Source organism: Choloepus didactylus, chromosome 13 (genome assembly GCF_015220235.1).
Source record: "Choloepus didactylus isolate mChoDid1 chromosome 13, mChoDid1.pri, whole genome shotgun sequence".
NCBI lineage: Eukaryota > Metazoa > Chordata > Mammalia > Pilosa > Megalonychidae > Choloepus > Choloepus didactylus.
The window spans coordinates 80,889,272-80,916,615 of NC_051319.1; the positions used below are offsets into that span (position 1 = coordinate 80,889,272).

General features: G+C 41.8%; 1 protein-coding gene across 2 annotated transcripts in view; it reads right to left on the reverse strand.

Annotated features, from left to right (window-relative positions):
- The window catches only part of SPOCK1 (SPARC (osteonectin), cwcv and kazal like domains proteoglycan 1), a 562,067-nt gene that overhangs the window by 303,428 nt on the left and 231,295 nt on the right, over positions 1-27,344 (reverse strand). Inside the window, exons 3-4 of one of the 2 annotated variants that reach the window (XM_037801465.1) lie at positions 14,157-14,165; positions 8,120-8,165 (exon numbers count right to left, since the gene is read on the reverse strand). In XM_037801465.1, the coding sequence (XP_037657393.1) occupies positions 8,120-8,165; positions 14,157-14,165 (55 nt within the window). The remainder of the gene's footprint in view (positions 1-8,119; positions 8,166-14,156; positions 14,166-27,344) is intronic. The other variant, XM_037801466.1, reaches the window with a different exon arrangement.

Below are 27,344 nucleotides of genomic sequence, written 5' to 3' on the forward strand. Positions count from 1 at the left end.
AGAGAAAGCATCATGCCTCAAATTTTTTGTTTTTCCTTCTTTTATGAGGAAAACATATCCAGAAAACTATGCAGCCTGAAACAGTGAAGGCTTAGATATCATATATGAAAGGGACCGCAGGAAGCACACAGTCCACTCCCTTTAGTTCAGAGATGGGAAAATGGAAGTCAGGAAAGGCCATAGGATTTTCCCAAAGTTGCAAAACATATGAGTGACAGAGCCATGGCCTGCCTGGCCCTTCTCCTGGGGCGTCTCACCCTCCAGGCCAGGTGGCTTGACAAAGGAACCAGGTCAAGCACATTAATTGTGAAGTGGCCACTGTGTGTTAGAAATGCTAAAAAAAAAAAAAAAGAAAACAGTAACAAAAAAAAAAACAGTGGCCCAACAGCAACACAAATGGAAACAACAAACGCTTATCAACAGGGGAATGGTTAGATAAACCAAGGCGTATTAATACAATGGAGTATTATGATATAATGGAACTGACTAGATCTACAATTATCAAAACAGAAAACCTCAAAAACAATGTTCTGTGAAATAAGTCAGTGAATGAAACATTTATTTCTATTTGTAGAAATGGATAATAAATATGATACATTATTTGTAGACAGGCACACAAGACATGAAAGCATACGAATATGGACAGAAAAAGCAAAGTAACAATACGTTCAACTTTTGGGAAAAAAACATGGAACAGGGAACAAGAAGTTCCATCCATGGGATTTCAAACTTATGTGTAATATTTTATTCCTTTAAAACAAGCCAAGGCAGTCAGAACTGAGAGATAAAACTTGAACTTGATCTAACTTCAAAGCAAGAAAGACTGAGTAAAAGTGCATCAATATTTGAATTAGTAGTTTTCTGCTTTTCCCTGGCTGAAATGACTTGGTACTTTCTAAAATTAATAATCAAAAAAATAATAATTTTTAATAGTAATTATATTATTGTTTAATCAAGAAAAAGGAAAAGAGAGCAGCAGGGATGGACAGAGGCTAATTTAATTGGAGTGGTGTGTGACTGTCTGGGGTGGGGAGGTGGCTGAGGTAGATAAGAGAAGGAGCTCCTGTAGGGAAGGCATAGTTTTTATGTGAAAAGGCAAATCTAAGAGGGAGCAACCAACAAGACCAAACATGGAGGAACCAGGAGAAAATTATTAAGATGCTTCCCACACATCAGGCCAGCTGCCTCTGAAAATCAACAGCTCTAGGGATCAGATAAGGTGAACAGATCCTTAAACATTGAAGAATTTTCAAGGCCCTGTGAATGCAAATCAAAGCCCTTGAGGAGCAGAGGGAGGTTAAACTACACATCAAGAAGAAAGCTACAGGAACAAGATTTCCATTAAGCCTATCATGTAAAATTTCACATTAACCTAGAGGGAAAAAAAATCCCTCCCAAAGAGTAATTTTAGCAATAAGCAATCTCGCCTCCTCCAGGGCCCTTTTTAAAACCTCAGCAGAACACAGATGCTGCAATAATCCACTGGGCTTTTGTTTCCAGAAACACAGCTGGAACAAGAGAAGAACCCTTTCCTGTCAAGATTTAGAATTGTCTCCTCAAAACAGTTCAGGGCTTTGGTCAGGATTTGAGCTTGTCGGGATCTTGGTATAAAACACTGGAAATCCAAGGGCAGGGTTTTCCTTCTTTACTTCTATTCGAGTGAACAACATGAGTGAAAGGGGCCCCTGATGTTCTGGGCTTTATTTTTATCTGGAGATCAATTTCTACAAGTTCATATTCTACTCTGAAGATCAACAGCATCATCTGCACTTTAGCTACAGCCAGATTGCTCTGGAAGAGTGCTTAATATTCACTCCAGAAAAAAAAACACTATCCTTAAAACCAATGGCTGTGCACTTCGTTGAAAGCATTCATTTTTTCTACATGAAAGTTACCCACTTGTCTCACAAAAGTTCCATGAAATATCCCCCATCAGCCATTTCTCCTAAAATTGCTTGTCTCATCAAGAAGAATGTCTTACCCAAATAAATCAGTAGGTTCTTTCCTGAGTGGACCATGGCAATAGCATAGAACTTAAATTAATTTATTGCTATTACTTTGGGGCATCTTCATGCAACAGAATTTTATCCTGAAGTGATATATTGGTAATAGACATAAATTACCTACCTTCCTAACTGCCCACTGCCCCCCCCCCCCCAAAAAAAAACCTTTATTCAGCAAATGCGTCGTGAATAAGCTTTAGTTTTCTCTTTTAAAGAGGACTGGTCAAAAAACTTTCAAACAACTTGTAAGAAGTCACTTTGCTTCTTGTTTATCCCCTATTCCATAAATTCCAAAAGCAACATCTTTTACTTTTTACAGCAGTACTATGGTTCAATAAATTATATCTTTCATTCCCCTCCTATACTTTGGATAACCTTCCTTATCAGCCACCCCACTCCAAGGGAAAACAGTCTCTGCAACAGCACCTGCATGATTGCATTGAAGGTGATTGCTATCAGCAAATGTTGGTCAAATAGCACCAGGGACCCTGATCCACATACCACTGGCAAAGACTAAGGCCAAGTTGTAGCAAAAAATATCACCTCCACTAATAATGACCTATGTCATCTGTTTAACAATTGAAATCTGACAGATTTTCCAATTTCCCAGACCAATCCACTCACGTACCAACATTCCTTGCTTTTGCTCCTCTCCACCACCAGCCCCAGTACTCATCCACCCCATGCCTGTGTAAGACCTTATATGGATGGCTTATGATCGACAGCCAAGTGTACCCACAAGAGCCGTCTTCCTTAGTGCAGTCCCTGTTATACTGCAGAATGGGTTTCAACATCAAGCATTTGATAAGTGTTTATAGAATGAATGAACGCCTTAAGAGCCTGAAGTTCTTTGGCCCCAATAATTGAGGATCTGGGGTGCGCCTGAAAGGAATGAAAGGAGAAATAAAACCTGAGTGGGAAAGGAGGAAATTAACAGGGAGAGGCAGATCAATAGGAAAAGAAAATAATGAAAGAGATCAATTACTTACTGTTCTGGTTTGCTAATACTGCTGTTTTGCAGAACACCAGAAATGGATTGGCTTTTATAACGGGGTTACAAAGTTACAATCTTAAGGCCATAAAGTGTCCAAGGCAAGGCATCAACAAAGGGTACCTTCACTGGAGAAAGGCCATTGGCATCCGGAAAACCTCTGTTAGCTGGGAAGGCACATGTCTGGCGTCTGCTGATCCCAGGTTATATTTCAAAATGGCGTTCTCCAAAACGCCTGTCTCAGCTTTCAAAGGCCATCTTCCAAAATGTGTCCCTCAGCTGCAGCACTGAGTTCCTTCTGTTTGTCAGCTCTTTTATATAGCTCCAGTGACTTAATAAGACCCACCCTAAATGGGTGGGGTACACCTCCATGGAAATTATCCAATCAAAAGTCTTGCCCACAGTTGACTGAGTCACATCTCCATGGAAACAATCAATAGGTTACAACCTAATCAACACTAATATGTCTGCCCCCTCAAGATAGCATTAAAGCACATGGCTTTTTCTGGGGGACATAATATAGCCAAAATGACACACTCACATAGACAGTGCCAGACAGTCTTTGAAACACTTTAGCTCATTTAATCCTTTCAATAGTACCACTGAGAATATTATTATCGCCACTTTGCAGATGGAAAAGTTCAGGATCAGAGTGACAAGTAACTTTCTCAGCATTGCACAGCTAGTAACTGGCAGACTCAAGTTCCAACCCTAAGCAGTCTGATCCTAAACCCCAAGAACGTACACCACACTTATGACCACCATGTATCCCACAGAATACACCACTTCCTCTGAGCACCTGATATGGTATGGAAAGGATAAAATAAAAACGTGCTCAAAGGCAGATTTGGAAAATGCTAGGCTGAATGAGTTTCTTTACTAAAAGAACTTCTCAGAGTTTTTAATTAGCATTGTGGCTCCAGGAGACGAATAGAGTATACATGTGTCCGAAATTTATTTGACTGTAGACAGTTCTTCTAGGGAATCATCCTGCTGGAGCAGTATTTCTCAGAACCCACTTTGACAAGCACTGCTTTCATGTCTGCATAATATCTACTATGTGCTCCAAGGTTATCTAGGGGCCAGATGAAGGAAGGTACCCAAAGGGCAAGCTGGCAGAGGCAACCCAAAACTCTGGAATCACTCTGGAGCCCAGCCTCCCACAGACTCCAGACACAACAGGACACTCATTTGCATTTGTCCATCGCCCTCTAGATGTGCAGCCCACCCCAACACTTTCTGCAGGGAGTCTGCCTTTGTGGACTTCCCAAAGGAAATTCCCCACCTGAGTTCATAATTGTTTCCTTCAATTCTGAACTCCTGTCTGTCCCCTGTGAGGAGATTTGGTAGTAAATTATTACAATCAAAAAGAATACTCTCTTTCACCCAAATCTTGGGTAGCATCTTTTTAGAAAAGCCTGAAGTTGATGGCTATTATCCCCCACTGATGGAAGCCTTAATAATTCACTTAAAGACAACAAGTTAAAGGCATTTTCAGGTTCATCACAGGAGAGCGTCAGGTGAGACACTTTTCTTCTAACTGCCTTAGAGTCAATCATATGATAAGTGCTTGCTCCATGAAACCCTGTTGTTCAAAAGTTCAGCAAATATCTTTAATGGAAGGAGCAATTCCAGCTTCTTAACCATTCATACCAAAAACTAAGACAATCAGAAGTCACATGGGCATTTCAGAGGTCAAGCTAGAAAGCAGAATTGATAAGTCGGACGTGAGACCACAGAGTTCCGGGCAATGAGTGATGCAACAGAGAAGTTTCCCAGTCATATAGGAGGGACACCATTTAGCAGGCAGGCCTTGGGTCCTAATTCCAGCTGCTGAGTCACCAAACTTAAGCCTCCAGAAAATACTGCCATCATCGTATCACTCCCCTGCTCAAAATCTTTCTATGGCTCCTCATTGCCAAAAAAACAAAGTTCAAACTTTGTAGATTGGTATGTGTGCTGGTTTGTATATATTATGTCCCCCAGAAAAAGCCATGTTCTTTAATGCAATCTTGTAGGGACAGAGGTATTAGGGTTGATTAGGTTGGAACCTATTGATTCAGTGTTTCCATGGAGATGTGACTCAATCAGCTGTTGGCAAGACCTTTTATTGGATCGTTTCTATGGAGGTGTTGCCCCACCCACTTGGGGTGGGTCTTTATTGGATCACTGGAGTACTTTAAAAAGAGCCACATAGGCCCAAATGCAGAGCAGCTGTGAGTAACATTTTAGAGAGCAACTGAGAGTGACATTTTGGAAGAGCTGCAGCTAAGAGAGGACAAAATGCCCCAAGTGCAACACTTTGGAGAATGCAATTTTGAAATGCAACCTGGGAGCAAGCAAATGCCAGCCACATGCCTTCCCAGCTAACAGAGGTTTTCCAGATGCCAATGGCCTTTCTCCAGTGAAGGTACCCTTTGTTGATGCCTTAACTTGGACACTTTATGGCCTTAAGACTAACTTCATAAAAGCCAAACTATTTCTGGTGTTTTGCAAAATGGCAGCATTAGCCAACCAGAGCAGTATTGAAGGTCATTCACAACCTGCCTCAAATCCACCTTTCTGGCTCCACTACACCACCATTCCCCAAGTGGGTTCTTCCTTCCCTTCCTCTCCCCAACATTTCAAGCCTACTCCAGACCTACCTCCATCATGAAACCCCTTCCACCCCAGCCCCTATTTTTCATCTGAAACTCTGTGATGCTTTCCCACAGGTTCCATCACACTAAACTTCTCTAACCACAAAATCACCCTAAGCATTTTTGATATTTTTTTTTCAAATTTAGGAGGGGAAACGACTTCTCTCTGCAGCAGACAACTTCACTAGAGTTCTGTCATTCTCCTATGTTCTGGAAGATGAAGTGCTCTACATCTTCCATGCTTGTGGTTTATATTTCACCAAGTGATATCAGAGCTGATATAGTAACCTCCCATTTTTATTGAGCGCCACACGATGTAATTGATGACATCTGTTGGGAGTGATATTTTAAGTGAAGGCTATTCTCAGCTCTGCCTGCTGTCCCCATAATTCTCTATATAAATAGCCAACAGTAGCTTCACCTGAGTAGAAAGTGAGGCTACTCAGCTAAGGTTTCCAATTATCCCCCATTAAGTCATGAGTTTTTCTGGGAGGTTTTATCTAAGCAGATCCAGCTTTCAGGGCTGCAGAGCTAGAAAAAGAAGGATCAGGGGCAAGGTTCTGCTGGATTCATTTGCCATGATTCCTAGGAGAGGAAAAACCTTATCTGGATCTTTTAGCAGAACACAGAAATAATATGTTCTTTTTGATGCTCCAAGTTCTGTGTAAATCCTCAAATCAAGGGAAGCTATCATTTCTATCCTTTACGGGCAGGTGTTTTCTATCTTCATGTATTTCTTTCCTTGGAAAAGTTTTGTATTTGTTTGCAAGCCTCAGGGGAGAGTAAATCTGAGAGACATTTAAGGCTACATTTGATTCTTATAGAACAAGAATCTATTTCCAGTTATTGGCTTAAAAAATTCAGTTCGCTGCACTTATCAGTTGAGTTACCTTCACAAGCACAAGTCTGGCAGAGATGTTTGTGAAAAGGTTCAAACACAGAATCTGTTGCTCTACATCTTGGGTGTTCTTCATAAATGAAGGTATATCCTTTTAAAATAAACTTTGATCATTTTAATGGAAATTTTCTAAATTAAATTATGAATGCTCTCATATGCTTTAATGTGATTTACTGTGGTGATTCAGTCATTGTTAGAATTGTAAAGGAGGGAGGCCACAGAGGCTGCTAAAATACGTATAGCCAAGACAGAACCTGCAAAGGAAAGCCTTCTCTGGCAACCCACCCCCTTTACACACACATGCACACACTCATGCACACGCCTCATTAAGTCTCCCACCCAAAGACGTGCATGCCGCTTGCTCTCCACACACCTGCATCATAGCCCTTAACTTACCCCACAGCCATTGTTGACTGATTCACCTCCCTGGTCTCCACTCTGAGTCCCTCTGGGGCAGGTTCCATAGCTCTGCAGCTCTAACCCCAGTACCTGGCCTGTCCTTGTGCACATAATGTAAGTTCAATAAATGTTCGAGAAGGAACGCATGAACGAATGAAATGTTACATTTTTTAAAGCGCTTGCAAAAACGCATATTTCAATTTTTTAATACTGATATTGGTTATGAGAAAACCACAGTCTAGGGAGAGCAACTCACTAAAGCAACAAAGCAGAGGGCAGAAAGGGACACCTTCCACCATGGCACATACATACTGATGCTTTCCTTGGTCTCTTTGTGCCAAGCTGACCATCATGATAACATCAAACGCTCATACTACAGAGCTAAAATTGATTCTCAGAAACGTGAACCCTTTGGAGCTTGGCAGGTCATATTTTCCCTCTGAGTTTTAGCATCAATTGCATATGCCTACCTGAAGCCCAAATCTGCCATCGTTTTCAGCAGCAGGGTCTGCACCAACAGCGGCAGCGCGTGGAACAATGGGAGCAGGGATGCGATTGACAGCAGGTACGCACGGCAGGTCTTAACTAACTCACAGGAGGACACTGTTAATGATTTACAACAGCCATCATGAGACTGGTTTTATCCTTGCTGGTGTGAGTGAGACGCGCCCTCCAGAATGAGGTTTAAACCCAAGTGGTCAGTGAACCGACTCTGAAACAAGCTTCTATTTAGAAACCATGAAGAAGTTATTTAACAAATAAAGTGTAACTGCCCTTAAAAGTCTCCTGGGATTAACGTTTTACCAGAAAGTTTCATTTTTATGTGAATTGGGCTTATGTGAATTGGGGAGCATCTCCACGCACAGTCTGTTCCAGGAATGAAATCACTGGATTTGGTCCCATAGTTCACCAGGTTAGTCTGATAACCATTTTACTATGTTTTCTTTTAGCAAGGTCAACGAATGAATGGACTGATCAATTTAAATTTTTTAAATCTATCAGCTATAATCTCAGACAAATAACCAATTTGATAAAATAATTTTTGCCATTCTAGTCAATTTGGTCCCCAAAGTCAATCTAATAACACAGCTAGCTGGCCTTTGTGGGAACATTAACTCAGCATGCAAGGAAGGGAAAATCAGACCAGCATTTCCCCCACAATACATAGTAAAAACATCTCATCCTTTACCTTGGTCAAAGGGCTTGTTGGGATTCCAGTTTCTGAAATAATCATCCTATTTAGGGAAAATAGAAAACAAAGGTCAGAATTCAGGAAGCTTCTCACATAACTACATAAAAACCTGCCTTTTCCCCCACCTCCCAAAACACAAAGGAAAACATTAACAGCTTAGAAATCTTTCCCAAAACAAGGCATATATGTGCAAACAAAAACAACAATTTACTTTTCAAAGTCTTGTCTTTCAAACAGTTTGTATTAAACACTTTGAATAGTAAACACACATCAGCCCAATATGGAGACAGCATTGCTCTTCTTGGTTCAACATATAAACCTAGACAACTTTTAAGTGCAAGGTATATTTGCTATCAATTATACTGCAGGTGATGCCTTGCTGCTCTCACTTATGATTAAGCCTCCATGTTTGTAACAGCTGATAATTCAACTGTCAACATTTCTTTCATGTGGAGACACATAACTTGTGCACAGTTTCAGTTTTCCAACACTCACAAAACCTAAAACCAAAAGGCCATTCAAATGTTAGAATTAACCAGAGGCATACATTGAGTTTAATACCATTTATTCTGGGTATGTAAAGATGAAACAAAACAAGGGCTGGCCAATCTGATCTAGTCATAAACATGTCCGTCTTGCATTCAGCTTGCATCAGATTTTTTTCTAAGGTTAGCCACTTCAAGGGTCTAGATCACTCATTGCTTCATTTACATTACCTCTCCCCCTTTCTAATAACACTTTCCTTCCAACTGACTCTCCACTCTCTTTATCCACCCCTCTCCCCACCTCAGTGCTCACTGAAACCCATTGTTCCTGGCACACCCACCCCAGCAGCAAAACTAAGCCCAGTTTGCAAGGTGACCCAGCATCATCAAGTACATCTTCCTCAAGCCATTTTCAGAGAAGTTGCTCTTTTTCAGTTGACCTGCTCCTGAATACACTAAATTTATTTGCTGCATGTGTTTTTGGCAAGTACTCTGCATGCTGGCAGACAATTTCAGAGAGCTGTCCAAAATGAGGCCTCAATTTCTCTTCTGGAGAAGTTAATTTACACTAAAGTGCACAATTAATTTAAATTATTGTCCATGCTGTCTCCTGCTGCAGTTTATCTCCAACAGGATCTCCTCCGAATTTTTGTAGGCCTCTGGGTCGTTCAATTACCTGGCTTTATTAGATCCTTGTTGAGTTCACCTAAGCCCTTAAATAGATTTTAGGAAACTGAATTTAGAGTGAAATCAGAACATATTGCTTCTTGGGCAGTGCTTCCATTTTTCAGAGCATGAATAAACATTAACAGTTTCTTCTGGGTCCTGAGGACTTGCCATTAAATTATTTTTAACTCCAAGGAATTGGCCCAATTTCCTCTGGTTTTAATTTTATGGCATAACTGGCCTTCTCACCCATCTGGTTAGGAACTGTTTGAGGTCTACACCATGAAATATCACTGAGAACAATTCCTCTGCAACATCTCCCTCCATTTATTTTTATTTTAAACACAATCCTAATCTTTTGGAACTATGCTGTCCAAATCTCAGATGCCAGTGTTAAATGATTATAAGCTAAGGACTGGAAGAGAGATGGGAAATTTAGCACCCAATATGTCCTTTTCTTGACCAAAGTACTCTTAGCCCTGGACAATCATGTTTCTAACAGATTTAGGTGTTCACAAGGGGAAAAGAAGAGATAATCCAAGATGAGCTCATTCACACCATTGGAGAAAAATAACAAAATGTTCATCCTTCCAACTGTGGTTCATCAGTGCCCTCTTCACCTATAGATGATGGCATCATGTCCGATGTCAATGTGAAATCTTGTGAAATATTTTTTACTTGAATGTGCTTTTCTAATACATGGAAGCCCCTGGAAGCTTAAGATGTATGTCCAACAGAGAAGGGCTGGAGACAAAGACAAGTCCCAAGTCCCTTTACTTTAATTTCACATGTCACGTTCTCTTTGACATCAAAGAAAGGTTTAACCAAGTCTCAAGAACTGAATATTCCCTAATGATTTCAACATACTTTATAACTTGGGTGGAATTAGAAGCATTCTTCAGACCTTTTTACTTTTCCAGATTAACTATAATTGTCATTCTTACATATCTCTTGGGAATAATCAGTTTTAAATATAAAGCTTCTAAAAGCAGATATATGCATTAGAATATTTTAAATCCATTGCAAATGTAATAATACTGCCTAATTGCTGCCAAAATATGAAAATACAACTTGAGTGAAAACTCATTATGCAATGCCCCTTGCCCAGAAAGGCCAAACAAGGAAGGAAAATATTTGCATCTGATTGTCTTTGCCCTGCCTTAGGAAAGTAGATGGCCAAAGCAAAAACTAATGAGCCAGGAGCTGATAAAACCTTGGATGTAACTGCTTTGGCTATAGCTGAGAGAGAGAAAACCCTGTATCAGGGCCCAACGATCTTTTGAAGTATTCTAGGCCCCAGAACCCACCTGGGGGATGGTCTGTGAGAATGGTGTAGGGGGGAGGCTTTTTAGCAGGCACTGCTGCAGTTGAGGTTAGAATGTGAGCTGCTGGAGCACATGTGATTCACTCGTCCACACATGGCCAGGTCCAAGAGGCCTGCACACATGGCCAAGTCAAGCAGGCAGGGGCTCTATCAATTAATTCCCTCTGCATTCTGGGGGATTTCTGGTAAAGCAGCATCCAAACTTATGTGTAAAAAGCTAAAGATACAGGAATGCCTCTTCTAGAATTTACCTGCTGAGAATTTGCTCATCCCTGAGTCAAACTTTAAAAATATGAGTGCTCAAAGGACATGGGGGGAGCTGTCTGTGGTCCTGAAACAACTCTCCACCAATACCAGGACAGGTCATTTCTCCAGGGCCTAAGACCCAAATGGCACTAGCCCAGTTTTTCTTTTATCTTATTTTCTATCTAAATAAAAAAATATAGCATATGTCTGACACTGTCTGAAAACAAACACGATTTGTTTGTGCTGCGGACATTCTATCAGTTTACTAATAGTTACAATTCCCACCCTGGAAGTAGTGTGCATTCCCCCACATCACTGTGATTCTGCACTACAAGAAGCCCATTCCTGATGTGTATTCTGAAAGTCTGGGGTCCAGATACCAGGGCTTTAAGAGCCCTTGCCTCTGAACTTCCTTCTGACCCAATAAAGTAGAGACCTTTTAAAATTCAAAATGTGATGAAAGGCATACTGGATGTGTTAAATCAAATGTGCCAGGCAAGGCATATCTGTCTGGGTTGGTCTCTTGATTGGTAATTTTATCATCTAGTCATGAAAAGCTTTTAAAAAAAGACTTGCAAGGTCCACAAGAACAGTTAATTTTTTAAACATAAACCTAAATAGAAAGATGCATGTCTAAATATAGTCTTTATTAAATTCAACAACTCCCATTATAAAGACTGAGGAATGAAAGATGGCAGTGTTACTAAGCATGTATATTTTACGGGCTACATTGCACAATAAAGTTACATCAGGGCTCTACAAGACATGGTAGAGAATGGTCTTGCTCTAAATTCTAACCAATCTGTTCTGAGGAAAAGCTGATTCCATTTCACACTACCATTTCATAAATGAAAACTAACTCTTTTTTTAGAGACTGTTACAATCTGGAAGAACCTATAAATTTAAATAGAGTTTTAAACTTGGGCACCGTGACTTATATCCAAAAATCATTATATCTGGGCAGCAGGAAATATCATGAAAAGTCAGTATAGGGATCATAGTAAGAAAGTGACAAATCAGTAATCACTACATGTCTAGGACAAGGAAGAAGGAGCAGGTGCTAGTGTAGAGGAAGAATAAGAGACTGGGAACATTCATGGCACTAATTAATTTTTTTTATCCTCCACAGCTGATTACCATGGTTAAAACCAAATTTTCCCACTTATCTCACTAGTTAAATTTCCCAATAGCATAGTACTGGATCCTGTGAAGTTACTGGCATTAGTTGGTGGCTTGTGGGAAGGATTTTGACTCTGGGTTCAACTTTAGAGATATTCTGGCCCTATAAACATTCACATGGGAAAGGAACTCTGTTATACATTACCCAAAGGACATTCTGATCGATACTGCATTCTCCAGTAAAATCCTTAATCTGCCTAACATGAAATGATAGAAAACTATTCCTGCTATAATATGGGTGATTAAGTCTCTTGATCATGGATGATCATAACCAATTGGAAAGCCTATGGTTTCAGTCCACTTTGAATGGTAATCTGAATTTCTCTTCCCTTGATCCACAGCACTAAAAAGGCTGATGCAACTTTGTTCAAATATTCCAGAGGAATTTGCCTTCCAAGAAGTCCATGTGTCAGTCCCAAAGAATGTCAAAGGAAGAGATAGGGTGATAGGGTGGCAGAACCAAATGGAAATCCTTCTGAAACCCAACAACTTTACTCCCGATTATGAACATGATGATATTATTATACACCTTAAAGCTTCAGATGCTAAATATCAAAGATATTTAGCTCACATGGAACAGATAATTTCGTCCTCATACATATTTTAGCTAAGCTGTGTGAACCCTGCAGTTTTGTCTGAAGATTACCTGAGATAATACAAATTACCAGCCTAGAAAATAAATGGGAGCCTCATTTGTCTTGACCAGGAGTGAGTAATAAAGCAATTAATAGTCTGAAACAAGGTGAAGCTAGGGCAGGAAGGCTCTTTGGGGCCATCCCTGGGCTTATTGCAGATAACATCAAAAGGGAGAAACTCTCCCTTGCAAAGTCAGGTAGACGAAACTGGGCTTGTAGACACACTCCATCCTAGATGGAGGCAGGCCCCACTTTACCAAACCCCAAACCTTAAAAAGAGATCAATTAAGAGACTCAAACCAAACTGCTCCCAAAGGGATTCAGTGAAAACTAGTTTGGTTAATCTCCATGCTACTTGGCTGAGGAGAATTTGAAAGAGAGTTGCTTGTGGATGGACAGATGAGATATTTCACAAATAATAATAGTAGACGCTGGGAAAAGAGAGATTTCCGGACATCATTAGAGAGGTGCATCAGCTGTATAATGTAACACTGGCCTGTAATTTTAATTTGTGTACAGTGGAAATCCCTGCAAATCAAGCTAATGTGAGATACAAAAAACACTCCATTTATTGAGAAAGGAGCCAGCTTCCCATACTACTAGCCCATCTCTGAGGTGTCTGCATTCATCTCTGGACAACCAATGTGCTGTTTCCTCTCTGCTGGGCCTGCCCCTTCCCATCCATGATGAAGAGCCCCAACGAGACTCCTTCTGAGTGAAGCGGCCCAAACAACTGGCGCAGCTTCAACAGTGACTTAAGGCCCCCCAGCCTTCCTTCCACAGACACCACTCATGAGAACCCTACACTGTAGGGCTTGGGAGCTGTGTGCACTAATACATTTCCATGTGCATAGATGATGCCCACTCAGGTGGGTCTAGGCTACTCCAAACGGGGACAGCTTTTACTCAGCATCACTCAACATCACACAATACATGCTTGCCAAATTCTATCAAATATAAGTAAGCTGTTCCATCTTTCTTAACATCTCTGTATCCCCATGAAACTCCCATAACTGTTACTCGTGTGTGTGTGTGTATGTGTGTGTGTGTGTGTGTGTCTAGTCTAAGCACAGGTGGGTGTATGTTTATACACACACTTTAAATCACTTTGTTCCTGAATAGAGCGATTCCTTGATAAATTGGTCTGACATTTGGTTTAAAGTCCTGTAGGCCTTAGACAAAATGATTTCGAAAATAACAATGTCAGTTGCTCTGCTCTTTCAATAAATAACCCACCAGTAAAACACAGATAATAACTGACAATCATACTTGTACTGTAACTAATGAGAAAAGATAAAGCAGCAAATGGACTGTTTTTATGTGTTTGATAAATTGCGTCCCCTGGATATACCAATGAAAGATAAATATGTGCAGTGCTGGTTCACTGAACTAAAACAAATATTTACCATTGAGATTCAGGATTTAGAATGAAATTTACATTTTATTTGGCAACTATTTTGATGCTATGTCTACATACAGTTGAAAAGTAAAAAACCTACCTCAACTTCCTGAGTACGAAAGCATTATAAATGAGAAAAAGAAATAAAAGAATGATATCAAACAATGAAGGAATGTAAACATTTTTGATAATTGCATCAAAATTTCAAATTATCACAACATTAGAAAGGTCATAGCCAGATATTTTCTCTTAAGTCACCTACCATCATTCCTTTGAAAAGGGTCCCGTCATTCAGTAAATTCATGGAAAAGGACATTAGATTATTGGAAAAATGTGAGTAGAAATCTGAATGCTCTCTAGGGATCAGTGCCTTTACTGTAGGACAGTTAATAAAATCATGATTAAATCCAAGCAGTCACGATTACTTCCTATGAGAATTTCAAAATAATAGCTGCTTGTGATATCACTCCAAAGGTATTAAAATCCCAAGATGACATCAGAGACCAAGAGGGATAGAGGATCTACATTTATGCAAAGAAGTTCTTTGGTCTTGCACTCCAAAATAGCTTGAGGGTGGCTAAAACATACGAAAGACATGGATTTATGCTCTGAGGAAATATGTAAAATGAATAAGGTTGTTATGGCCCTGACAGCTGATTAAAGGATTATAACCTCCACAGAGCATTCTCCCTTCCCCAGTACTTGCTGTCCGTTTCTGTCAGTCCATGCAAGCTGGGTGAATGAAGGCGACACCCTGACTTCTTTCCCCAATGAGAAAAACCAAGTCTGAGGTCAGTTTCCCAAAATAGGCTCTTTATTTGGGTTTTTCTTCTGGGGATGTCAATAGGTATATGATGCTCCATTTGTACTCAGCAAGACAAGGGGTGTCTCCCCAGACTCAAACCCGCCCATACCCTTGACCTCATTAGCAAGATTTTCAAATTGTCTGAGTTAATCAGAAACAGCCTTTTGAACATCTGGGAAGGAGCGAAGCAGCAGTTGAAGGCAGAAGAGCTCCTACAGACAGGACAGACTTTGAAGCCTATGTGGATTTGCATTCTGGCTCCTGCTCTCCCAGCTGTTTGATCTCACACAATCCACTCATTTCCCTGCGTTGCAGTTTCTTTATCCATAAAACAAGACCACTGCCACCTACCCCAAAGGATGGTCACAATGATTCATGGTAATGCTGCAAAGTGCCTGGTATATTAAATGGCACAAGAAGTACTTAATAAATAAAAGGTATACACTTTTGCATCCATTGCCAGAGGTTTGTGACACTGGTATGTCACAGGAACACTCTAGGCAACATTAGGTTTTATGGAATAATAATACGTTAAAATTTTCTATAATGTGACTTCTTGCACAGGCGAATCTTACCAATTAGGCCCAGGTGAAGGGAGACCAACTGCAACTAGGAAAGTAATTATAAAATATTTTAAATGCATGTTCTTTTATGAGTTTCCTTTATGAAGAGAGGTTTAGAGAAAAATTCAAGTTTGAAATTCAAAACTGAAAACGTGACTTAACAGCCATGTCTCTGTTCTTTAAAGGCTAGACTTCTGTTCTCTTAAGATTCAATGATCCCTCTATTAAAGAAGGTAATGAACCTTAGAGCTGTGTTGTGCATCAAGTGAGGAGTTTTGAACCACTGTAAACCATTAAGTATCATATAAATGTAAACAAATTCAATTTCCATTACAATTAACCATATCCTAATGAGGAGACTGGACCTGCTCTGAAGAGGCAAAATTTCTGTGTAAACATCAATTTACATGTAAAAAAACAGATGGCAGAATTCTGAAAGGGTTTGTCTCATTGGGACACCAAACAAGGCCCTTGCCATCTTGTAGCTAGCAGTGTGTAAACCTTTACTTCACAGAAACCACAAATTACCCTGGCCTGAGGCCCAGCCATGTCCGAGTACCACGAATTCCGAATTAATTAGGTACCACCATGTTTCTGAGAATGCCAACTCCCCATCGTAGCTGGCAGAACTCCATAAACATCCAGATGCTACCTCTTAGAGTGTAAAACACCAACTAATAGCTATTGCCTCAGCCCTTCCTCCTCACCTGCCCTGCATGGGAGGTGCTGACTTCAGGGGTTGGCTAAAGCAGTGGTTCTTGTCCTTGGCTGCCCACTGGCATAGCTGTGGAGCTTTACAAACACGGCCCCATACTGGAGATTCTGATTTAATGGTCTTGGGTGTGGCCTCAGCACTGGGATTGTTTTTTTAAGCCCCCCAGGTGATTCTAATGTGCTGCCCCCCGTGGGCTAAAGGAAGCCACATGCCAACTCAATCACAGTGACTGAGAAGTGACCAAGGGAGGATCCTGCTCACCGCAGAGAGCAAACCAGGCACCGCTCAGCAGGGGCCTTCTCCCCCAACTTCCAGAGCTCTCCAGGGACGTTTCAATCTCCCACTGTCAGGGTCTGCCCTCACACATTCCCAACTAAGTACAAAGTTCCTCTGACCACCTGGCTGCCCAGGTAAGAACCCAGGCTGCAGGCTGGACACCACCTCCCTCTCTGTTCCTTATCTTCATCATTCAGGCAATGGCCAAGTCCTCTCTGTTCTTACCCCTGGATCTCTCCCACAGCTCCCCAGTTCTCTGCATTGAAACAGCCTCTACTTCAGTTCAGACCTCCAGTTTCTCCTTAGATCCCTATCACATGCTCTAACCAGCCTCCCTCCAGCACTGCTCCAACAGCGACCTTCCTAAAGAGACGTCTGCTCACATCACTCCCTTGTTTAAAATACTTGAGTGACTCCATGTGGCTGCCCAGATAAAGGCCAAGCTCACTAGCCCAGCTTACAGGACACTGCAAATGTCTCATCTACAACCACACTCCAGCTCCCATGTTTTGTTCCAGCCATAAGTGAACTACTTTTCCATCCAGAACACCCCATGCTCTCTTTTACTTTCAAAACTTTACACACACTGCTCCTTTTTTTTTTGCCTGAAACACTCTTCCTCACACATTTTTTGGTTAACCCATTTTGTTGAGACTTGCCTCTCGTGGGAAACCTTCCCCATCCCCAAATTGCACTACACCTGAGGCATCTCTGATGTGTGACCTGCAGCCACCTGTGTTGCCCCCAACAGAGCACCCAGTACCCAGGGCTGCAGTGGCCTGGCCATTCCAGCTCCTCAAGTACAGGACAGCAGTCCCTGAGGCCAGGGGCTGGGCATCTCCACCGCTGAAATTCCAGGGCCAGCACAGCACCTGCCTTGCAACAGGAACTCAAGAACTATTTACTAAATGAACGAGGACAACAATTAAAACTCTGCTGACTTTTATGCCAGAATCCTGGGCTGTGACTCCCCAACTTCTTCCCTTTTGCCTCAAAACCCTATGTTCAATGGCCTAGAGGTTTCTGAGGGATATAAAACAGACAACTCCCTTAGAGTGGGCTCCAACAGGGCAATAACCAGAATCTAGAAAACAGCAGAGGTGATGCTGGGAGGTCTCGGCCACACTGTGCAGGGGGTGGGCAGGTAGGCTTCTGCCCAACATCCTCACCCCACATCCACTGACACCCCAAGTCACCCAAGGAACAAGCATGACTGAGGCAGCATGCTGACATGGATCAAGTTGAATTCCAAAGAGGTAAAGCAATAGTAACAGTCATAGTAATCATTACAGTAATAAGAGCAGCTACTATTTATTGAGTGTTTAAATGTGCCAGGCACCGAGCTAAACCCTGTGTTTTATTTAATTTAACTCTTACAATAATCCTGTAAGATAGGTGCAATCAGCATCCCTATGTTATAGCTGGGGAAACTAAGGCTTAGAGAGATGAAATTACTACACAAGGTCACAGAGGTAGTAAGAAGTGGAACCAGGATTTGCACTCAGTTTTGCCAGGCTACAAAGATCATGTTCTAACTCTACACAATACTGCTCCAATGGCACCACGTGAAGGAAGGAGTGGTGAGATACGTGAGGACTGGAGTCCCTCAGAGAACTGAGACTGACTGCCCAGTGAAGATGGGGCATGATGCTAGCAGGAAACACCATTCGTAGATGAGGGCACACAGCAGAGGCCTCCCAACAGGTGCTCTCTACCACTGTCCTGACCCTTAGTATGCCTAAAGCCTCAGCCTTCCCATCTGTGAAACGGGGGATGGAAACACTTACTTCACATTGTTTTTCAGCAGCAAGTTTATCGTGCGCCTGGTCCCAGGAGAGCAGGCAGGACACCCTGACTTCCAGACCCATCCCTAGCCCAGGCCTGTCCCCGCTGGGATGGTTCCCTGGGCAGGATCATGGTCTTCAGGCCTGATGTCAGCAGCCTGCCCAGGCAGACCCCCACACTGCTGCTCAGGAGCAGGCCGGCAATGGCAGCAGGAGATGTCCTCTGCTTTTGTGAGCTCTGGACTGAACCTTCACACCTGTCTGCTGCAAGCACTCCCCGGGACCCAGTTCAAAGTGCAACATCCAGCTCCAACATCAAGGCCCTGCATGGAGGATATGCCTTTGGCACCAGCCATTTCTCTGGAAACCTATGGACAAAGACTTTGCATGAAATTTTCATTAGCTGCACAGCTAGGGCTGCTATATAGTTCCTCCTGTTTGGCCTCTTCTCTTGGAAGGAACATATGGGAAAAGTAGCAATAAAGACTCCCTCACTGGGTCCCTAAACTGTCCTGGCAGCCACCCTGCCAGCCGTCCTCTGCACCCTGAGGCTCTAGCCCTGGAATCTCCTATAGAGCAGATGGTCTTCATCAAAGCCCCAGAAGTAAATCTCTTCAAGGTATTTTGTCCACTTTAAGCTAATGGTATCACTGTCAGGAACTGAGAGTTCTCATTTGAAATTTGCAGTTATTGAAATGATATTTTGACAAGCCTGTCAAAAATGGACCCACACTCCCAAGCCACAACGTACCTCTACAATCATCAACAAAGCTTCCAAGGAGAAGGCTGGGTACCCCTTCTCTAAAATACTAGCGCTCACCATGTGGGTTGAACAATCCTCTGAGATTGCCTGAAGACTCTCAGGGAATCCATGCTTCTAAAGGTTGCTGGGTCTGATGAAAATTGGATCTTGGAGACTTGAGCTACCTTTCTGTCACCCAACAAGCATTTATGCAACTCTGTAATTGATGTAGCACAGTCTCTCACCCCTAGTGCTACCTGATAGACCTAGGAAACTTAGAAGACCACAAGGTAGTTCATCCAGGCTCCAAACTTGGGAACTTGCTCACCTGGCCCTTTGGACAGGTAGATGAGGCACTTAAGTCATGTGGACAAGACAGAGACCCACAGAACCTACAAGAGAACTGTCCTCACAACAAAAGCAATAAGCATGAGCCCCCTAATGGTAGTCCAGCCTCCACAGACAGGGTATCCATACACTAGCCTACTCCATGAATATCTCACTATCCTATTCCCATCCATGGCTCTCTATGATCTCGTCATACTCATCAAGGACTCGGTACACCCACAGAGACAGAGTGAGGTTAAGGCTGGGGCCAGAGGATCAAGGCTTCAATGCTCAATGAAACACCCAAATTGCATCCTATAGGTACTGGAAAGCCACTGGGGCGCTTAATCTTGGGGTGACCCCATCGGACTGGTATGGTCTGAAGCATGCTGTCCTCTTGTGTGTGGGATGGGTTATAAGGGGCCCAACTGGAACCAGGGACACCAGTGAAGAAGTTCATTCTACATGTGCACAACAGTCATTTATTGAATTTTTGCTATATTCCTGCCACTGTGCTAAGGCAGAAAACAAGGACAAATAACACCCAGCCCTTAACCCCATGAAGTCCATAGCTTGGCTAGTGGAGAGGGAATCAGAAGTATAAGCAAATGAAGCATGAAACTACCTGGTAACTGTGGTTATTGAAAAAGTAGCTACAGGAACAGAGAGAAGGAAGCCACCAACAGTTCCAAGGAACAGGTAGACTACAAAGTAGGTGTTGCTCAAGTAGATCTTGAAGGACAAGGAGTGGGGTGAGAGGTCAGAGGAACCAGCATGTGCAAGATCATGGAATCTCTGCTGCAACAGCTCTCAGCTCAGGCAAAAGGTGATGAAGACCTGAGCTCAGGTGCAGTGGCACAGAAGAGACAACAGGGACAAATGGAAGCTTTTCTCAGTGTCTCCCAGGCCCCATCACCCACATCTCTGTCTGTTCTTTGCTCTGGTAATAGGAAGCTCTGTTACTACCATGGCTGGTCTTTAGAGATAATGCATGTAATGATAATTACAATCAGCCCACTTCAGCTGGAAACACTGAGCAGTGACACTAGAACCACACTGATCTATGGCATACCACCCCAGGGACAAAAGAAAGACTGCATCCTGGCCCTCATCCCAACCCCATCAGTAAGAACCCCCAGACCTCCTGCTAAGAACATGAGTAAGCCATTATGAAACACAACTCAAGCCAATGAGTTGGTCTGTGTATCGCTCTCTCCCCGCCGAAGAAAGACTGCCAGCTTGCTATACCTTCCCTTTATTAATTAAACATCTTTCCCTCTGGATGTGAGCTCCAGAAATGGCAAGGGCCATGCCATGTGACCATTCTCTTGGCATCAGGACCCTGCAGGTCTCCCTGAGTCACTGATAATTAATGGCCTCTTGCTCTCACTCAGCCTTTGAAAGCCTCACTCTTGTTTGCAGGGGACAAGGATAGGGAGAGAAGACAGATGACCAGGATTCTCTTGTTCCTATCTCTTAAGAACAAAGCCCTTCAAGGTAAAATTATCAGATGAGATCATTTATATGGTAACAAAATACTCATTAACAAGGACAATATTTATTTCATATGGTGGAGCATTCAGCCAGCAGAAATCACATATTACTTTATTTTTATGCTTTCTATTCATTTATTATTTGTGGATTAACAGGAATGGGAACAACAATGCAAGTCCCTTCCAGTCCTAAAATTCTATGATTCTAAATATGTCAAATAAGAAATCAAATATGTCTGAAAGCTCCATATAAATAAACTAGGAGCAATTTTCACAAAGACTGCAAGGACTAGAATGTACTGGAAGAATCCAAAGTAGACTAAAGCAATCAGCTGTTTTTATAAGGACCTAATATGAGCACAAACAGCAATTATGTCCTAGAAGCACTATAATCCTTTTCCTATTGAATAATTTATGAAAATTAAAGAAAGATTTCAATTGAGTTTTTCATGTGACATTCAGAGCTATTGAAACAGAATGTCTTGGGAAAATAAACTCCAAGACAAAAAAACCCTTTGGCCAAATTACCTCCTCCTAAAATTGGAGACTGCTAGAGGAAGGTTACATAGGAAAACACAGGAAGAAAACAGAAAACCAAGAAGCAAGAAAGAGAACCAAAGATATAATGGTGATGACATGATTATAGTATATAGATAGTGCCTGATAACCCACAAAAAAATCCTACCAGAGCTAATAAACTAATGTAGCAAAGAAGCTAACTGCAAAAGTCAGTTAGTGTGTTTCTATACACCAGGAATGAACAGTCTGAAAAAGGAAATCAAGAAAATTCCATTTATATCAGCATCCAAAAGAATAAAATGCCTAGAATAAATTTAACCGAGAAAGTGAAAGGCTTATAGACTGAAAATTACAAAACACTGCTGAAAGAAACTAAATAAATAGAAAGACATCCCATGTTCATGGATGAAAGTCTTAATATTGTCAAGATGGCAGTTCTCCCCAAAGTTACAGATTCAATGTAACCCCTATCAAAACCCCAATGGCCTTTTTTCAGAATGGAAAAACGGATTCTTATATTTATGTGGAACTGCAAGGGGCCTCAAATAGCCACGACAATACTGAAAAAGAAAAACAACGTTGGAGGACTCACACATCTCAATTTCAAAACTTACTACAAAGCATTGATAACCACAACAAAGTGGTACTGACACAAGGATAGAATTGAGAACCCAGAAACAAACCTAAGCATCTATGACCAATTGATTTAGACAAGAGAGGCAAGATCATTCAACGGAGAAAGAATGGTTTCCTCAACAAATGGTGCTGGTACAACCAGATATCCACATTCAAAAGAATGAAGATGGACCTCTACCTCACTTCATATACAAAAAATTAATTCAAAATGGAGCAATGATATAAATATGAGAGCTAAAACTATAAAACTATTTGAAGAAAACAGAGGAGTAAATCTTCATGACCTCAGATTTGGCAATGGAGTCTTAGACTTGTCACCAAAGGCACAAGCAACATAAGAAAATATAAATTGGACTTTTTTAAAATTAAAAAATTTTGTGCAAAGGACACTATCAAGAAAGTGAAAAAGAAACCTACAGAATGGAAGAAAATATTTCCAAATCACATATCTGATAAGGACTTAGCATCCAATATTATAAAGAACCCTTACAACTCGTCAACAAAAAGACAAACAACCCAATTAAAAAAATGAGTAAAGGACTTGAATAGGCACTTCTCCAAAGAAGATACACAGATTGCCAAAAATCACATGAAAAGATGTTCAAACATCATTGGTTATTAACGAAGTACAAATCAAAATCACAGTAAGATACTACTTCACATGCACTAGGATGTCTAAAATTAAAAAAAAAAAATAAAAATAAAAATTTTATAAGCCAGCCACATAAAAACCAGAAAATAAGTATTGGCAAGTATGTGGAGAAATATGAAACCTCATACATTGCTGGTAGGAATGTAAAATGGCACAGCCACTGTAGAAAACAGTTTGGTGATTCTTCAAAAACTTAAACATACAATTATGTGACCTAGCAATTCCATTCCCAGGTATATAGCCAAAAGAATGGAAACAAGAACTCAAACAGGTATTTGTTCATGAATGATCATAACATTCATAGCAAGGATGGAAGCAATCCAAATGCCCATCAATGGATGAATGGATAAACAAACAATGGTAATTCATATAATGGAATAGTATGCAGCCATAAAAAAGAGTAAAGTATTGATACATGGTATAACTTAGATGAATCTTGAAAACCTTGTGCTAAGTGAAAGAATCCATACACAAAAGGTAACATATTGTATGATTCCTTTTACTTGAAATTATCAGAACAGGCAAATCCATAACAAAGAAAGCTAATTAGTGGCGGCCAGAGGAAAGTGGGGAAGGAACATGGACTGACTCCTTAATGGGTACAGAGTATTCTTCTGAGGGGAGGAAAAGTTTTGAAACTAAAGAGAGGTATTGCTGAACAACACTGTAAATGCACTAAATGCCACTGACTTGTACTTTAGCTAATTGTATGCTATGCAAATTTCACCTCATTTAAAAAACCAATGTAATTAATGATATTATCAAACCAAATGAGAAAAGAAAATGAACGATCATCTCAATAAATTCAGGAAAAAACACTTGACAAAATTTAACACCCAGTCATAATAAAAACTCTAAGTAAACTAGGTAACTTAAAAAGATGTATCAGGGACTACTGCATTTATGCCAAAACTGCACCCTCTCCGTGCCCATAGCCCACTCTCCTCCCAAGAGCTCACAGGCCAGCAAAGGAAGAAGGGACATCCTCATCCATCAACATGCTCCAGACAGGGACACAGGACAACCCCAGCCCAGCATGGGTCCTATTTATTTAGACAGTCATAGGGCCACATTTTATAGGTATCTGCATTATTTCAACTATCCTTAAATAGTGCCCATGACGTACTATAAGAAGAAGAAAGAGAAAAAAAACTACAGAAAAAAAAAAAACAAAAAAATCAAAATGGTATGAGTGGTTGTCACTGAGATGTAGGACTATATGGGTTTTGCTTCTTGCTTCTATTTTTTTTTTAATTATTTTTCCATTTTAAAAAATTAACACAGGTTACTGTATAAAGGGAAAATCTATATACATGTTTTTATTTGTTGTCTCTTCATTGACGCATTCATTTAAAGTCTTCTGAGACAGGTAAAACGAAGAAAGAACAGAATTAGCCTAACTTTATAGTTGGGGGAAATCTAGCCCAGAAAAGTAAAATCCTATTTAGAGGTAAAATCATTGTTACATTCACACAGCCCTAAAACATGCACTATAATCTTCATGTATACTGGTCCACAAAGACATGTTCAAGCCCTGACCCCAAGTCCTGTGGGTGTGAATGCATTTGTAAATGGGATCTGTGACGATCCCACTGAGATGTGGCGAAGCTGAATCACAGTGGCCTTAATCCAATATGACTGGAGTCCTTGCAGGCAGAGGAAAATGGACCAGGAGGACTAGGAGACAGAAGGAGACAGACGGCCATGTGACGAGGCAAAGACTGCGTTACAGATGGCCGGCAAGCCACCACCAGAACCCTACAGACTTCAGAGGATGCAAGACCCTGTGATGTCTTGATATTGGACTTCTAGCCTCCAAAACTGAGAGACAATGTACTCCTGTTGGTTAAGCCAACCATTGTGAGGTACTTTTTACAGCAGCCCTTGCAAACTAAGACAAGCAGCAATGGCTTAGACTGAGAAACATACTCCAGAAGCGGGATGTAAGAATGAAGAGCCTCTTGGGCCATGACCCAGGACAATGTCTGGGGACGTTCCCAGGCAGCTGAAAAGAACCACAAATCCTTCAAATTAGCCAGTTTTCCAGAATGGCAAATAGGGTTGCTCATTCATTCATTCCTTTATTCCTGGCATTTCTGCTACCATCTTAAGGAATGAAAGTTTTGAAATATGCAGGGGGCAACCGTCAATTCAGCCACCAGCACCCAGCCCATGGCTCCTGCCACAAACACCCAGAGCTTGCATCAGAAATCACACATTTACTCACAAGGTAATGATGACAGCTCTTGTGACGAACGCAAATTGTGGTTAACTTTTATAAGGCATCAGATACCTCATCTAATTTACCAGCAGGACACACAAATCACAGCTGGGGTGGGAGGTACCTTGTCAGGGCCACCTGCCAGAATTATTTGGGAACAATGCAACACGGGTTATTTCAGCATTGCCCATCAAAGCCTCATACTCCTGTTTTTCATGCCTCTCACAAAACTCAGCTTAGAGCTGAAATTGAGGGTTCTGCGTCCCAATCTGAAACATAAAATACATTAATGTCTATGGCAGATTTCTTAACCAGTGACTTCTCTTGACATTCCCTTTGCCCTTGCATAAGTGACTCTGGCTAAGCGATTTAACCTTTCTGAGCCTCAGTTTCCTCATCTGTAAATCGAGGGCCATGGCACCTACTCTAGCAGGATTTCTGTGAGTATTACTTGAGACATACATGCAAGATGTCCAGCACAGAGCAGGCTCAAAAAAAAGGTTAACTACATTTTTTCCATTGACCCTGGTATATGCTCTGTTCTCAGCTGAGCAGAGTTTAAAAAATCTACTGCTGGTTTCCTTTGGATTAGTATATTTGTGATGCTGCCATCCTGACTCTGAGGAGACTTTTAAGAAATCAAATCTGGATGATAGCTGCTTTGTAGAGGAAGCAGCCACTGCTCTGTGTGAAAGTGTAAATAAAATGCCACTTAGGTAATCACATTACTCACAGCTTAATGCATGTGATCCAGAGCTGCAAGCAGGGGCGTGTGTGTGATGGATTTCTCATTATCTGTTGGCTGCCACTGCAGTCCATCCAACTAGCTGCAGGAGTCCTGGCTGGGAACGTCTACATTAACTCCTGATGGGCCCCACACTCCTGCTATCAGTGGGAACAGACCCAACAGGAAGGAGGCAAAGTCTTCATAATAAGGTGATAATACAAACAGAAATGTTTGTTTGAGGAAGAGCTGCCAGGTTCTAAGTCAGCCAACAGAGGTCCCTTCCTCAGCTCTCCAGGGCTCCCCAAAGAGTTTGGGCCAGAGGAAATCTCTAGCCTAATCCCCACAGCTCCTGCCAGGTAGGAGCAGAGCCTCTTGGAATGCCCTGGTATCGCCTATTTTTCACTCCACAGTGCCAAGTGCCAGCCCATGTGGCAAAAGAGAGAACGAGACTATATTAGAATCTAGCTCCTTTCAAGAGGAGGGTCTCTGAAATCCCAAGGGTTTCCATTTGACTAGAGTTGCCCTAAACAGCTTCTTGGATATGTGTTAGATCCTTAGACCCTTTATGCTCTGGATAAATGCAAATCTAGAAAAGCCACTTTGGGATCCAACTGCACGTGTGCTCCACAGACTTGAGGTGTTTGCAGAGGTAGGGCTGGAATACCTCCAGAGAGGGACCTGAGGGTCAGCTCTTAATGTTAAACCCAGGTCCACTGAGACTCCCACATCTCCCACAGGGACAGAACTCCCTCCAAGAGGGTGGCTGGGCAGGTGTGCCGGTTTGAGTGTATTGTGTCCCCCAAATGCCATTATCTTTGTAGTCTTGTGTGGGGCAGAAGTTTTGGTGCTGGTTAGATTTGCTTGGAGTGTGCCCCACCCACCTGTGGGAGATAATTTTGATGAGATGTTCCCATGGAGGTGTGGCCCCACCCATTCGGGGTGGGCCTTGATTGGTGGAGCTATATAAATGAGCTGACTCAAAGAGAGAAAAGAGAGTGCAGCTGGGAGTGATGTTTTGAAGAGAAGCAAGCTTGCTAGAGAGGAACGTCCTGGGAGAAAGCCGTTTTGAGGCCGGAGCTTTGGAGCAGACGCCGGCTGCCTTCCCAGCTAGCAGAGGTTTTCCGGACACCATTGGCCATCCTCAGGTGAAGGTGCCCGGTTGCTGATGTGTTACCTTGGACGCTTTGTGGCCTTAAGACTGTAACTGTGTAGTGAAATAAACCCCCGTTTTATAAAAGCCTATCCATCTCTGGTGTTTTGCATTCTGCAGCATTAGCAAACTAGGACAGCAGGTGACAGGCTTGCTTTAGCCACTCTCTCCTTTCTGCTTCCACTTCCCAGCAGAGGGCCTGTGCCCTCAAGATCTCCTTCCCTACCTTTGCTCATCAAAACATGCTTCAAGACCCTTCCTTCAGAGTCAGGTAGAAATGACTGAAATAGCTCACAGTCCACTGATGCTTTCTAAGGGATCCAAGCCTGAAGTGACAAAACCCTGCCAGTAGGAGGGCACAGGGATATTTGGAAGAGGGCCTTCCCTGTCCCCTGAATTTATGGCACACCTGACAGCCTGGGATCAAGAAAGGACAGGAGATGAGGAGATTAAGAACTAACGGGGATAAGGAAAGGAATGAAATGAATTTGCAAATAGCCTGGAAGCAAGTGGGGAAAATGCACATGGTCAACGTGAGAATATTTTCTACTACAGACCTGAAACTGACCCACGGAAGGACCCAAGTTATTTTCTAAGATAAGACTAAGACAGCAACTGAAGCCTCTGTTCAAGCTTCAGTGGGAAGAAAGTTGATGTTTATTGAGCACCCACAGTCTG